General features: G+C 43.6%; 1 protein-coding gene across 1 annotated transcript in view; it reads right to left on the bottom strand.

Annotated features, from left to right (window-relative positions):
- The window catches only part of PRRG1 (proline rich and Gla domain 1), a 63,731-nt gene that overhangs the window by 41,346 nt on the left and 6,665 nt on the right, over positions 1-15,720 (bottom strand). The window contains exon 2 of the mRNA XM_075850334.1: positions 9,686-9,727. Coding sequence (XP_075706449.1) covers positions 9,686-9,695 — 10 coding nt within the window. The 5' untranslated portion in view covers positions 9,696-9,727. The remainder of the gene's footprint in view (positions 1-9,685; positions 9,728-15,720) is intronic.

Below are 15,720 nucleotides of genomic sequence, written 5' to 3'. Positions count from 1 at the left end.
CTATTAATGCCATCTCACACTCAGCACTGACTAGCGTTTTCACAGCAACTAACAAAGTATTTGATGTATTAACAACAAGTACAAGAGGAGAAGCAGAAGGCCTCATGCACACAACTGTAGCCATGTGCACGGCCGAGATTTCCGGGTCTGCCGGCCACGGAGTGACAGCTGCGAGCCGCCCGCAAATCGTGGGCCGTGCACATGGCCGCGGCCATTATTTTCAATGAGCCCGGACCTCAGAATACGGCCGTAATAAGACTTGCCCGCTCTTTCTGCGGTGCGGGCCCCTGGGCCATGCACGGACCATGAAAACCACGGTCATGTGAATGGGCCCATAGGAATGAATGGGGCCGCAATTCGCCCGGGGGAATTGTGGCCACAAAAGCACGTTTGTGTGCATGAGGCCTAAAGCTTTCCATTAGGTCACATTCACCCGTAGCATATTGGGTGCAGGTTATGCACCAAAAATCTACCACAAAGTACAAAACAAGGCTGGTAAATGAGGTCTAGTAAACCCCACTCTCATGGATCTGCAAACTTCTCCAATTTTAAAAAGGTTCCACTGCGGAATGTGTGTAAACCCTACTTCTCCATTTAAGGAAACGGTGGTCAACCCAACATATTGTGGTGGCACCAACAAAGGGCAGTACATAGTCTCCAGTCAGGGCCAGATCAAGGAGTAGGCACAATCACACCCACTTTAATTTTTTGTTTTTACACAGCTGTATTTGTGACCAGTATTTCTCCATACATTGTGTTTAGCTAAAAACAGGGTGAATAAAGAAAAGACTGGGGAAAAAAAAATTACAGAACAGATCTTATGACATTGGTTCTTGTTTTTGGCAAAATACATATGGAGGGGACACAGACATTTAAAAAAAAGCCTATACACAGATACCTTTATATAAACATAGACAAACAAACATCACAACTTTTTCAGATAGGAAAGATCAGCATACAAGAGCCTTTGTGCCTGATCATTACCCTGGAGAAGGCAGCTGCACCATAGCAATTTGCCTATGGGGCCAATAGGCCGCACATTAGGCTCATAAGTACAGCACGCAACCCTGGGCTGAGAGTTAGAAAGTTATGGCATATCGCTAGGATATAATTATGGAGATGCAGAAGCAATCTGCAGACACTAAGATCTATGCCAACATTGCATTACTGCTTAATTTACTATACTAAAATGTGAGGTTCCTAGCACACACTGATCAAATTGTGTAAGCCCATCTGCCATGACAAGACGACCTCATACTGATGGGTCCCTATACGAAGCTTTACACCTGTGCAATAGGAGACTCACTTCTCCTGGGCCTACAAAAATAAGTCTGGGTAAGTAGGTACCAGGCTAGCAGTGGTTTAACATACCCCAGGATCATTTTGTAGGCCTAAGAGAGAGGTGCAGAATGCCACCTTTTGTTTCTCACAGAGACTCATAAGCACATAGCAGGCTATGGATATAACACAGAGTTGTAATACGGATGTGTGAATGAGGCCTTGGGGAGATTGCAAAACTACATGCTAAAAAAGGAAAGCATTAAAATGATACAAACATCATAAGAATTTATTGTCATTCATTGGCTTTGTATGATCAAAGTATCAAATAACAAAACTTGGAGCTCAGTACATATCACAATAGAGGTATATTGAATCACCACCTTGAAAAACCTCTGACATCAAATATGCATGCATATAATACTGAAACCTTGCCAGGAAAAGAAAAGATTAAACTCTTAGGCCTCATGCACACGACCGTAAAAACACCCGTTATCGGGTTATAACGGGCTCATAGACTTCTATTGGCCACGGGTACCTTCCCGTTTTCTTACGGGAAGGTGCCCGTGCTGTTAAAAAAGATAGAACATGTCCTATTTCAGGCCGTAATAACGGCACGGGCAGCCCATAGAAGTCTATGGAGCTCCCGTAATGACGGGTGGCTACGTGTGTGTGCAACGTCGGTAAATAGTCACTGTCTAGAGTGCTGAAAGAGTTAACTGATCGGCAGTAACTCTTTCAGCACCCTGGACAGAGAATTACGATCAGAATAATAGAGCAACCTGTAAAAAAAAATAAAAATAAAAAAGACGTCCATACATACCGAGAACTTCCTGCTTCCTCCAGTCCGGTCTCCCGCCCGTTGCCTTGGTGACGCGTCCCTCTCGACATCCGGCCCGACTTCCCTGGATGACGTTTCAGCCCATGTGACCGCTGCAGCCAATCACAGGCTGCAGCGGTCACATGGACTGCCGCGTCATCCAGGGATGTCGGGCTGGATGTGAAGAGAGGGACGCGTCACCAAGACAACGGCCGGATAAGTATGAATTTCTTTAACTTTTATTACAGAAAGGGCTGTCCCTTCTCTCTATCCTGCACTGATAGAGAGAAGGGCTGCCGATTAGTGCAGTGTAATTTTGCAGCCAAAAACATGCCCGTAAATACGGGTGGAATACGGGTGACACCGGACCCATATTTACAGGCACGGGCCCGTAAACACTGGTGCAAAATGGGTCGAATACGTGCGACACCGGACCCGTATTTACGCCAGTATTTACGGGTGGGAAAAAATACGGTCGTGTCCATGAGGCCTTACTCACATGAAATAAAGTGCAGTGCAGTAACTGGCGTGTATTGCCGTAGATTTCGTCCGTAATTACGGTCCGCAATTACGGACAAAATCTACAGTCGTGTGCATGGGGCCTTACTGGGCTAAAGGTTATTTCATAACTTATCAGTGGCTGTGCAACCACTTAGGCCTTTACGGATCATTAGAACGGAGACCCTGCATCATATTCAGAATTTTCTCTGTACAGCGCTGCTCCCAACCAGTCACTGTAAGAGAACTGCAACAAAGTTCCATTCAAGTGATTGGACCGAGTTGCAGTCCTTGTATAGCACAGGATTGGGAGTGCCACTGTGCAGAAAAAAATCCTAATCCTAATCCGCAGTATATTCCGTCCGAAAAATTGAACCAGATTGTGATGCGTTGTTTTTAACAGAATTTCAGCTGCGGAAGAAATCGCTCACTTACCCCCTCCATCTTCTCTGCGCGTAGTCCGGCCCCTTACCATGACGTTGCAGGCCATTTAACAATGCAGCACGTAATTGGCTGCAGCGGTCACATGGGACGAAACGTCATCTCAGGAGGTCGGACTGCTGGAAGTAGGAGGGCGTTCTGAGTAAGAATTAATATATTTTTTCCGGAGTTGCTATATTTGAGGCATAATCGCTGCGATTACTCTGCAAAAGTCGCAACACTTTGCTTTCGGTTGCAGGTTTTCCATCCCCATTGAATTCAATAGGGAAAACCCACAACAGAAAATCAACAAAAACGCAGCATAAATGGACATGCTGCAGAATTAAATTCCGCACCAGCGGGTCAATTTATTAACGTTTACGCAGCGTTTTCTTTCCGCAGAGTGGGCATGAGATTTTCTAAATCTCATCCACTTTGCTGCTACTGTAAACGCTGCGGAATTTCCATACACAATTCAGTTTTGGAAATTCTGCAGCGCTTACGCTACCTGGGAACCTGGTCTTAGAGGCCACTTCACTAGGTCTGCCCGTAGTTGAAGCATATTCTAGCGATACGTCAAATTGTTAAAGAGGGAAACCCCTTTAAAGAGCACCTGTCAGCTCTCCTGTCTGTTTTAGAAAATACTTGCTTACCCCCCTGTGGTGCATTTTTTTTTAGAACTCTGCTGTGGGCCATTCCTCTGTTATTCCTCCTGGAAATGTATAAATAAATTGAACTTTGTGCCATTTGGCTTTTTAACCACCCAACTCCCCACACACGGACATTGCACCTGGACGACAATTTTTTCATAAATTTGTAGAAGAAATAACAGAGGAACGGTACAACACAGTTCTATGAAAGGAGAATTGTTATTTCATGCGGAAACAAGTATTCACTATAACAAATATGTCAGGAGACATGAGTCTCTTTAAATCCTATGGCTATGTGAAGGAAAGCAGGGGATTACAAGTTCTTTAAAATAAAAACAGACTTTCAACCCGTATGACGATATGCTAAGAGATTAATCAGCACAGAATTTAGAACCTAGTAAGAATAAAAGGAAACTAATAAGTTCTATAGAAGTAATGAGTCTCTCGCTATTCAAAAATTAGGAGAGGCAGAATTGGGTCCACATACTTCTCTTGCACAGGGCCTTCCGCTGTCTATGCCCACAATGTGGCACAGGTCTTATAATGTGGTGACAGAGCCTCTTTAAGTGCCCTATCTCCTACATAAGGAGATGGGCGCTATAATGTAGGTGACAGCAGTGCTTTTTATTTAAAAAAAAAACAATCTATTTTCACCACTTTATTAGCGATTTTAGATTTATGCTAATGAGTTGCTTAATGCCCAAGTGGGCGTGTTTTTACTTTAGACCAAGTGGGCGTTGTACAGGGGAGTGTATGACGCTGACCAATCAGCCTCATGCACTCCTCTCCATTCATTTAGACAGCGCATAGGGATCCTGTTAGATCCTTATGTGCTGTTTTATACTAACACATTAACAATAGTGAAGTGTTTAGACAGTGAATACACATTCCACGGGATGTCTATTCACAATCTCTGCACTTCGTTACGGTGTCTGTGGTAGTTACAGCAGAGGAAGCGTAATCTCGCGAGATTACGCTGTAGATGACAGGTTACAGGGAGATTAGGCTTCCTCTGCTGTAACTACCACAGACACAGTAACGAAGTGCAGAGATTGTGAATAGACATCCCGTGGAATGTGTATTCACTGTCTAAACACTTCACTATTGTTAATGTGTTCGTATAAGACAGCACATAAGGATCTAACAGGATCCCTATGCGCTGTCTAAATGAATGGAGAGGAGTGCATGAGGCTGATTGGTCAGCGTCATACACTCCTCTGTACAACGCCCACTTGGTCTAAAGTAAAAACACGCCCACTTGGGCATTAAGCAACTCATTAGCATAAATCTAAAATCGCTAATAAAGTGGTGAAAATAGATTGTTTTTTTTAAATAAAAAGCATTACCGTCACCAGTGGCGAAGCTATAGGGGTCGCAGCGGTCGCATTTGCGACCGGGCCCCTAAGCCTGGGGGGCCTACGGGCCCCCGTTGCCATACAGCATGTTTTCTAACTAAATCTTCTGTGCCGTGAAGCCGGCACTTCCTGGTTACGGTTACATGGTACACTTTAGTGTACCATGTGACCGTGTTGTCACGTGACACGACTTCCGGACAGAGCAGACGAGTCGGTGCGGAGGACTCCAGGTAAGCTGCAGTGTAATGTAATGTATTGTGTTGTGTTGTAACGTTATGTATTGTAATGTAATGTGTTGTGATGCCTTGTAATGTAGTGTGTTGTTTGCGGTGGAGAGGGGGGGGGGGCGTTAAATCACAGCCCCCCCCTCCTCCACCGCAAACTGCACAATACAGTATAGTACACATGACTATGAGAGCGGGGCTGCGGCTGTGTAATACAGTCACTGCCCCGCTCCTGAGTCCTGACATGTGCGCGCCGTCAGGATGATGTGATGCGGCCGGCGCTGCACTAATGAGCGGCAGCACTGAAGACAGAACATGGCGGGCGCACTGCAAAACACCCCAATGTTCTGTCCTCAATGCCTGAACCGCCGCTCATTAGTGCAGCGCCGGCCGCATCACCTCATGCTGACCGCGCGCGCACTTATATCAGGAGCGGGGCAATGGCTGTATTACACAGCCGCAGCCCTGCTCTATAACGGCGGAGATCAGAGAAACGTCTTATCTCCGCCGCTATTCTCCTGAATGCTGCGATCAAAGCGGACTGCAGCATTCAGGGGAAAATGAGAAGGGGGGATGCCCCTGCATCGCATCACAGGGAATTCCTGTGACGCGATTAAGGGACATACCATATATGGGCAGACAGCCCAGGGTCTATTGAAGGACCCCAGGGCTGTCCTACCATATTTCCTGTTAGGGCATACTGAGGTATGTCCTAACAACTGCCTGTGTACTATCAGTACACAGGCTAATGTACTGGCATATAGCTATAGGCCAGTACATTGAAGTTTAAAAATAAAATAAAAACAAAGTAATGTTAAATAAAAAAAATACACATACACCTTTTTTATAATAAACATTAAAATAAGTCTCAATACATAAAACATTCACATAATCGGTATTGGCGCGCCCGTAATAACCTGCACAACTATTTTTTTGCATCATTTATGATGTGTACTCTGTAAAATAATAAAATAAAAATTGCTTTCTATCACTTAGGCCCCATTCACACGACCGTGCCCGCAATCACGGCCCACCGACTGCCATCCGCATTTTCGGGCCGTGCTCCCATACAAAGTATGGTAGAACGGCCCGCAAAATGCAAAAGGACGGACATGTTCCATAATTTTCTGAACATTTCTACGGCACGGACACCCATCCGTAGCGCTACGGAAATGTGTCCGCGCTCAATGAAAGTGAAAACGGAGGTTATTTAAGGTCGTGTGCATGGGGCCTAATTGTGAGGCACAAGGTGCGATGATGAATTTAACCTCCATGTGCCTCACATTAATAGTAATTAACCCCATCATGTATCTTACATATTAACCCATTATGACCGAGAAACATGATGGGGTTAATTACTATTAATGTGGGGCACATTCAAAATTCATCATCACACCTCGTGCCTCACATCAGAAAATGGAAGAACTTTTTTTTATTTTTATTACTGTTGGCAAAGTAAACGAAGTATCGGTATCGAAGTCCAAATTTTGGTATCGTGACATCCCTACACTGTGGATCGCGTCCCCCTGGGGGTTCGTGAGTCACTCACCGAGGTCCCAGTTCCAATCAATGCTGGAGCAAGGAGCTGACATCTCCTTGATCCAGCATTCCCTGTGCCGTGGGCGGCTCGACGCAGGCAGGCGGGATGTAGCGACATCATCGCGCCTGCCTGCGCCGAGTCACTCATAGTACACACCGGAGTTGGCGAAGGATCCTCCACTCGACGTGGGAACGGGGATAGGTAAGTAATTATGCACATATGGGGGCATTATACTGTATAGGGGGCTGATATGGGGAGCATTACACGGTATGGGGCTATTATGGGGGGCAGTATACGTTATGGGGCATTATACTGTGTGGGGGCAGATATGGGAGCATTAACTGTGTGGGGGCATTATTCTATGGGGGCTGTTGGGCAAGGCGTCTGGGCATAGGAGCTCGCAGGGGTCTGATGATGATGGTGGTGCTGGGGAGGGGTAGGGGGGCCCAAGCTGAATTCTTGCACCCGGGCCCATGAGCCTTTAGCTACGCCTCTGACTGTCACCTACATTATAGCGCCGATCTGCTTATGTAGGAGATAGGGCACTTATAATGTGGTGACAGAGTCTCTTTAACATTCTGTGAGATTAATACAGTAGGCAGCTAGAGAACCGTGGAGCAATGGTCGTTAATATGATCGCTCGTCCCTATACATTTGCATCTTGGCAACAGCACATCCTCGGTTTACACAAGATGAGCTGCCAACAAGATGCGGCATAAAAGACGTGATCAGCCGACAAGCGAGTGTTTGCTCATTTGTTTGGCTGACTGCTGCCCTGTTTACACTGGTGATCGTGAAAGAGCATTCACATGAGTGCTCATTTGTCTGATCATTGGCCTGTGAAAAAAGGGCCTTAAATGGTGAGTATATTGAGAAATTAATTTTTTAGTATTTCGGGTTAAAAGGTTTTTTTTTTATCCCCTGAAAAACGCTTAAAAAAGGAGTCCAAACGTCCATTAGCAAACGTGGTGAGCATTCTGGTCCTCCAACTAACACTACTTCAGGAGTCTGTTTAGTTTGTGCAATTGCATCCACTAACTTTGTGTTTTAATGACATCTGGAAGATGTCCTACTATTAAAAGGACCCATTGTGGTAACCGTTCCTCTTTTATGGCTTTAAATGATCTTCCATGGCTTACATATTTTCGATGAATCATTTATAATGTAAAACACTTTTTTTTTTTTACTTTTTTTAAAACGCATAGATTTTAAGTGTCGTTTATAAAAAGCCATACATGTGTGTGTACACATACTTATAATATGCATAATGTTCCTCAATCCCAAACTGGAAGCTTTTGGATTTTTAAAAATTCAATACACCACCAGCACCCATACTGCAGATAGACAGAATGATCATTAATAAAACAGCAACCGATTTAGTGGCAGTATCAGATTACTTTTCGAACAGATAGAAACAAGTTGACTGTATCATGACATAATTGCCACTTTCATAAACTAAAATCAAAGGCGTATAAATTTTGAAAACTCGAATCTATAAAAAAAATGTCTTGATAATTATATCACACAAATAGTTTAAGTTGCACAATTCTACATTACAGTTGGAATCAAACATATATCTAATTGCAATGACTTTTTTTTAGGACTAGATCAAGTGTTTAGGCTCTGACATGTCTCCACAGCTACTCACATTAACTTGACAATTACAGTGAAAAATTCCATTCTCAGTCCCAGATCTGCCTCTGGTGCCCAAAAATCCTCTGGCATGCACTCTAACTTCTTACCATTTTGCACAATAATTTAAAAAGTGACTGTCGTTTCAGCAAACAGTTGACGTGTCATAGTGACATGTCAGAAGTTTTGATCAGTTGAGGTCCGGGTGCCGATTCCCCAACCGAAAAACGTATGGGCAGAAGCACTTACCCGATTACTTTGCCTCTTTGGCTGCGAACGGCAACCCTAGTATGCGTGAAGCCGCTGGCACCTGGACCCCCACCAATCAAAACGTCGGACATCTCACTACGACAAGTCAACAGTTTGCTGAAACGAGTTAGGCCCCATGCACACGACCGTAGAAAAACGTTGGACTGCAATTATGGACCAATTCACTTCTATTGTCCATGGACACCTTCCCGTTCCTTTACGGGAAGGTGTCCGGGTTCGTAGAAGTGTACCACAAAAGATAGGACGTCTTATCTTTTGCTTTTTACGGTCCGTGCTCCCGTACTTTGTATGGGAGCACGGGCCGAAAATGCGGGCACTGCCGTGTTCATGAAGCCTAACTACATTTTTTCATTAGTCTTAGAAGCTGTAAAGTGTGGGAACATATCAAAATAAATCTGCATATGCATTTTTACAGCCCTCATCAGACTCAAATTTATATGCATTGAGCCCCACTAGTAGTGACAGAAAGAATTTCAACTGGATTTTTTTTCCTGAACTATTCAGAAGATAGATTTTTGCACACATCGACATCAAATTATTTAAGAATGTCTATTTGTTTCTTTGTATAATTAGGGTTTCAACAAGTTAGTAAAATGTTTCTGGTACGCATTTTACTTGTCTTGTACAGATTTTAACGGTACATGATGCTTTATTCTCCTTTTATGTTTAATGCTAAATATTCCGCTTGCAGTTTAATTAGCCATAAATGACTGGTCAAACCTTGAAACAAGTAGCACGATTACCCTATATTTCCAGTTACTTGACCAACATTTTTTCAAGGTGTTTGCTTGCTGAATGCTTTCTTCTAAACGGAGCAAACGTATGTTATTTTGTCAGTAAATCCCTCTTGTTCAATGTGAGGACGTATATATATATTATATATATATATATATATATATATATATATAAAATGAGTCCAATATGCATACTTCAAGGACAAATATGTGAGGTTCTCCATTTTATTTGTTTGTATTCTAGAATACACATATATTACTTACCACTAGCCATGATTCTGCCGATTCACAAAAGAAGAAAAGAGCCTAAAGAATTGAAAAAAAAAATTTAAGAAAATGGAACTTACTAGAAATTTAAAATAAAATAAAAGTTATACATATTTCAAGTCTATTATTTAAAATCATGCTTGCAATGCTTAATTCTTTCTTGCTATGTATCATAAAGCGAAGTAGGCTAAGTGGTTAAAATAAAACAGTTTCCCTCAATTGAGATCAACTTCCTTCCACCTAATAACATTAGCTCGGAGATCACAATGGTACGGCCGGTGCATCTGTCCTCATAACTGACGCAGCATTCATACTTCCAGGTGTCACATGTTGGCAGCCACATTTCCTCTTCCCTAGCACTGCCTCAAACTACATAACTCAACTAGGACTATTGCTTTCCTTTACATTCCATCTAAACTAGTTGTCTTCCCAAAAAAACAATCACATCCTCTTTTTTTTTATTATTTTATCTATGGTATCTTTGGCTCAGATTTCAGCTCTCCATCTGTGGGAGTCAAACTAGGAATTCATTACTCCTATTTTGAATTGAATGAAAGTTTTACAATTTGCTGGAATATACTGTGGTGTAAAAGCCTGTATAGAGATAAATATTGTACATGTTTTCTCTCTTCTAATGCTCCTTATTACTATCGGACAGCAATATGGTGTGAGAGTTGCTTCTTCTCCTGTCACACATTAGTATAAGTGAAGCGGAGGTTGTTGTGATCAGCTGACCTGACCTTATACAACAACCAGCGTCAGCAATGCATTGAGAGAATACAGGCTGCTATTTTCTGCTGATGTGTCCTGCAGGGTAATCACTGAAAAACGTAAATTTACTGTAGCCCTGCTAAAATAAAGGGCTGATACAGGATGACCAGCTGCTGGGGCACCAGCAATCAGATGTAATCTGGAGGGGACCCGGCAGCATGTGTTTATTTTCCCTGCAGCTCCACCCCAGGAGAAATGAAGCATTACACAGTCTCCATCTAAACCAATGCTCTGGCAAGGGTTCTGCTCCAGGAAGACCCCCTTCACGTCACTGTCCATATATTAATGTCAGGGGCTCCTCCAGGAGAGGAATCGCGGCCAGGGCCACAGGGCTCCTCCAGGAAAGGAATCCCAGCCAGAGCGTTGAAAACACTCTGACTAGGGATTCCACTCCAATGGCGCTACCCACGGGAAGGGGGGGCAGTGTGGCATCATCTACAGAGGGCACCGTGGCATCATCTACAGAGGGCACCGTGGCATCATCTACAGAGGGCACCGTGGCATCATCTACAGAGGACACCGTGGCATCATCTACAGAGGACACCGTGGCATCATCTACAGAGGGCACCGTGGCATCATCTACAGAGGGCACCGTGGCATCATCTACAGAGGGCACCGTGGCATCATCTACAGAGGGCACCGTGGCATCATCTACAGGGGACACCGTGGCATCATCTACAGGGGACACCGTGGCATCATCTACAGGGGACAACGTGGCATCATCTACAGTGGACAACGTAGCATCATCTACAGTGGACAACGTAGCATCATCTACAGAGGACAACGTAGCATCATCTACAGAGGGCACTGCATACATGGGGGCAAACCAGGGAGCTTAAAAAAAAATAAATTGACAAATCATTAGTTTATAAAATGGACAGTGAAAATCAGATGCCAAACGGGTCACAATCGGCCGATAAAAACGTAAACACGGCCCGCAACTAAAAAAAATGCAAAAGTGATGCAAAACAGACCAAAATGGCCGACACCTAGGCCTTGTCGTGCGAATAGAGTCTTAGGGCTTACTCAAATGACAACTATGATCGGCTGTTAACGCCTGTCCCACAGCTGCATTAAAATGCATACATGTCTAAGGGGCTATTCACTCCGCCGTTTCTTTACTGAAAACGGATCCTACACGTGTGCATATCGGCTGTGAAAAACAACCAATTTGCACAGCCGATTTTAACACCCGTCGTGTGACTAAAGCCACTTTTAACAAAAGTTTACTGTGATTGCGGCAAAAACCGTTACACAAAACGACTCATGTAAACATACCCTTAGGCCGGGATCCTACGGGTCAAATACACTGCGTTAAAAAATAAAAAAACCCCCACAGCCTATCCGACCTAGAACATGCACTACATTCCGTCTGAAGAGTCGTACCGGTGCGGTTTTTCAAACTACACCGCGTTCCAAATTATTATGCAAATGTTATTTTCCGCTGATTTTCCTAAATAGTCGATGCTAATGACAGTCAGTATAATCTTCAAGCAATCAACCGTTGGAGTATAATGCAAATTTTATTGAACAAATCTCCTAATGAGAACAGATTTTTTTTTAGAAGTAAAAAACTCAAAATGCACTGTTTCAAATTATTATGCACAACAGAGATCAAAACATTTTAAAGGTTGTAAAGAGAACTAAAATGGTAATTTGTTGAATTTGCAGCATCAGGAGGTCATATTTACAGAAATCAAAAGCTCTTTCAATCAAAAAAAACTTAACAGGCCAAGTTACATGTTAAAGAGGCTCTGTCACCAGATTTTGCAGCCCCTATCTGCTATTGCAGCAGATAGGCGCTGCAATGTAGATTACAGTAACGTTTTTATGTTTTAAAAACGAGCATTTTTGGCCAAGTTATGACCATTTTTGTAGTTATGCAAATGAGGCTTGCAAAAGTCCAAGTGGGTGTGTTTAAAAGTAAAAGTCCAAGTGGGCGTGTATTATGTGCGTACATCGGGGCGTTTTTAATACTTTTACTAGCTGGGCGCTCTGACGAGAAGTATCATCCACTTCTCTTCACAACGCCCAGCTTCTGGCAGTGCAGATCTGTGACGTCACTCACAGGTCCTGCATCGTGTCGGACACATCGGCACCAGAGGCTTCAGTTGATTCTGCAGCAGCATCGGCGTTAGCAGGTAAGTCGATGTAGCTACTTACCTGCAAACGCCGATGCTGCTGCAGAATCATCTGTAGCCTCTGGTGCCGATGTGTTCCCGCTCGTCTGACACGATGCAGGACCTGTGAGTGACGTCACAGCGTGATCTCTCGAGAACACGCTGTGTCTGCACTGCCAGAAGCTGGGCGTTCTGAAGAGAAGTGGATGATACTTCTCATCAGAACGGCCAGCTAGTAAAAGTATTAAAAACGCCCCGATGTACGCACATAATACACGCCCACTTGGACTTTTACTTTTAAACACACCCACTTGGACTTTTGCAAGCCTCATTTGCATAACTACAAAAATGGTCATAACTTGGCCAAAAATGCTCGTTTTTTAAAAATAAAAACGTTACTGTAATCTACATTGCAGCGCCTATCTGCTGCAATAGCAGATAGGGGCTGCAAAATCTGGTGACAGAGCCTCTTTAACATAGGACCCCTTCTTTGATATCCCCTTCACAATTCTTGCATCCATTGAATTTGTGAGTATTTGGACAGTTTCTGCTTGAATATCTTTGCAGGATGTCAGAATAGCCTCCCAGAGCTACTGTTTTAATGTGAACTGCCTCCCACCCTCATAGATATTTTGCTTGAGGATGCTCCAAAGGTTCTCAATAGGGTTCAGGTCAGGGGAACATGGGGGCCACACCATGAGTTTCTCTCCTTTTATGCCCATAGCAGCCAATTACACAGAGGTATTCTTTTCAGCATGAGATGGTGCATTGTCATGCATGAAGATAATTTTGCTACAGAAGGCAAGGTCCTTCTTTTTGTACCACGGAAGAAAGTGGTCAGTCATAAACCCTGCATTTTCACACCGTCAGGGACCCTAAAGGGGCCTACCAGCTCTCTCCCCATGAATCCAGCCCAAAACATGACTCCGCCACCTCCTTGCTGACGTCGCAGCCTTGTTGGGCCATGGTGACCATTCACCAACTATCCACTACTCCATCCATCTGGACCATCCAGGGTTGCACGGCACTTATCAGTAAGCAACACGGTTTGAAAATTAGTCTTCATGTATTTCTGAGCCCACTGCAACTGTTTCTGCTTGTGAGCATTGTTTAGGGGTGGCCGAATAATGGCTTTATGCACACTTGCAAACCTCTGGAGGATCCTACACCTTGAGGTTCGCGGGACTCCAGAGGCACCAGCGGCTTCAAATACCTGTTTGCTGCTTTGCAATGGCATTTTAGCAGCTGCTCTCCTAATCCTATTAATTTGTCTGGCAGAAACCTTCCTCATTATGCCTTTATCTGAACGAACCCATCCGTGCTCTGAATCAGCCACAAATCTTTTCACAGTACGATGATCACGCTTACGTTTTCTTGAAATATCCAATGTTTTCATACCTCGTCCAAGGTATTGCACTATTTCACGCTTTTCGGCAGCAGAGAGATCCTTTTTCTTTCCCATATTGCTTGAAACCTGTGGCCTGCTTAATAATGTGGAACGTCCTTCTTAAGTAGTTTTCCTTTGATTGGGCACACCTGGCAAACTAATTATCATAGGTGTCTGAGATTGATTACAATGATCCAAAGAGCCCTAAGGCTGGGTTCACACAACCTATTTTCAGACATAAACGAGGCGTATTATGTCTCGTTTTACGTCTGAAAATAGGGCTACAATACGTCGGCAAACATCTGCCCATTCATTTGAATGGGTTTGCCGACGTACTGTGCAGACAAACTGTCAAACGACGACGCGTAAAAATACAGCCTCGTCAAAAGAAGTGCAGGACATTGAACTCAATGAAGCACAGCTCAAAATTTACGGCTGTCAGAGAAGCCTCGCAAAATGCGAGGAGGAGCAATTACGGCTGAAACGAGGAAGCTGTTTTCTCCTGAAAACAGTCTGTCTTTTCAGACGTAAAAGCCTCTCATCGTGTGCACATACCCTAAGACACAATACCATCCATGAGTTTAATTGAAAAACTAATAATTAAATGTTAATGACACTTAAATCCAATGTGCATAATAATTTGGAACACGGTGTATTTCCACAGCGGAAAAAAGCGCTGGGAAGAAACAAAGAAAATGATAATACTTACCCCTCCCTCTACTGTGCGTGTAGTCCGGCCTCCTGGGATGACGTAGCCTGTAATTGGCTGCAGCGATCACAAGGGATGAAACGTCATCCCAGGAGGCCAGACTACAGGAAGAAGGAGAGACTACTGGGTAAGTATGATCCATTTGCTGCGACTCCAAAACAAAAGTCGAAACACTTGGATTTCTATTGCAGGTTTTGAAGCCAGATTGAATTCAATTGGGCACAGACGCAACAGAAAATCAACGAAAATGACTACGCTAAAATAAAATTGTTTTGTGTCGCCACATGCCATCGATTGAGCGGTGTTAGGGCTTATTTTTTGCAGGGCGAGCTTTAGTCAATATTTGTACTATCTTGGGGTATTTCATGTTTTCGGGCAACAAAGATGGCAGCAATTTGGCTGTTTTTATTTTATTTTTTTTACAGCGTTCACCGAGCGGGTTAAGTAAGGTTCTTTTGTAATAGTTCGGGCTGTTACGGATGTAGCGATACCAGTTATGTTAACTTTTATTTTTTTCTAACATTACTTTAGGGGAAAAATGGGAAAAGGGGATTTCTTTCTTTTTTTTTAAACTTTTAAAGAGGCTCTGTCACCACATTATAAGCGCCCTATCTCCTACATAATGTGATCGGCACTGTGATGTAGAGTGGTTTTTATTTAGAAAAACTAACAATTTTGAGCAAATTATGAACTATTTTAGATTTCTGCTAATGACTTTCTTAATGTCCAACTGGACATGTTTTTACTTTTGACCAAGTGGGCGTTGTAAAGAGAAGTGTATGGCGCTGATCAATCAGCGCCATACACTTCTCTCCATTCATGTACTCAGACATCGTGATCCTGCGAGATCACGATGTGCTGTCACTTACTCACTCATTAACTTTACTGAAGTGTCCTGAGAGTGAATAGACAACACCTCCAGCCAGGACGCAATGTCTATTCAGCGTCAGATTGCTGGTACAATACACTGCAAACTAATACAGAGGCAGACAGAATGCAGACCTGGCGACCTTAATTAGGCCCCCGGGCTGCCAAGACAACCATC

The sequence above is a fragment of the Rhinoderma darwinii genome, chromosome 2, assembly GCF_050947455.1.
Source record: "Rhinoderma darwinii isolate aRhiDar2 chromosome 2, aRhiDar2.hap1, whole genome shotgun sequence".
NCBI classification, from domain to species: Eukaryota; Metazoa; Chordata; class Amphibia; order Anura; family Rhinodermatidae; genus Rhinoderma; species Rhinoderma darwinii.
Note: the sequence above shows the minus strand (reverse complement) of the source record. Positions and strands in the feature narration are given on the sequence as shown.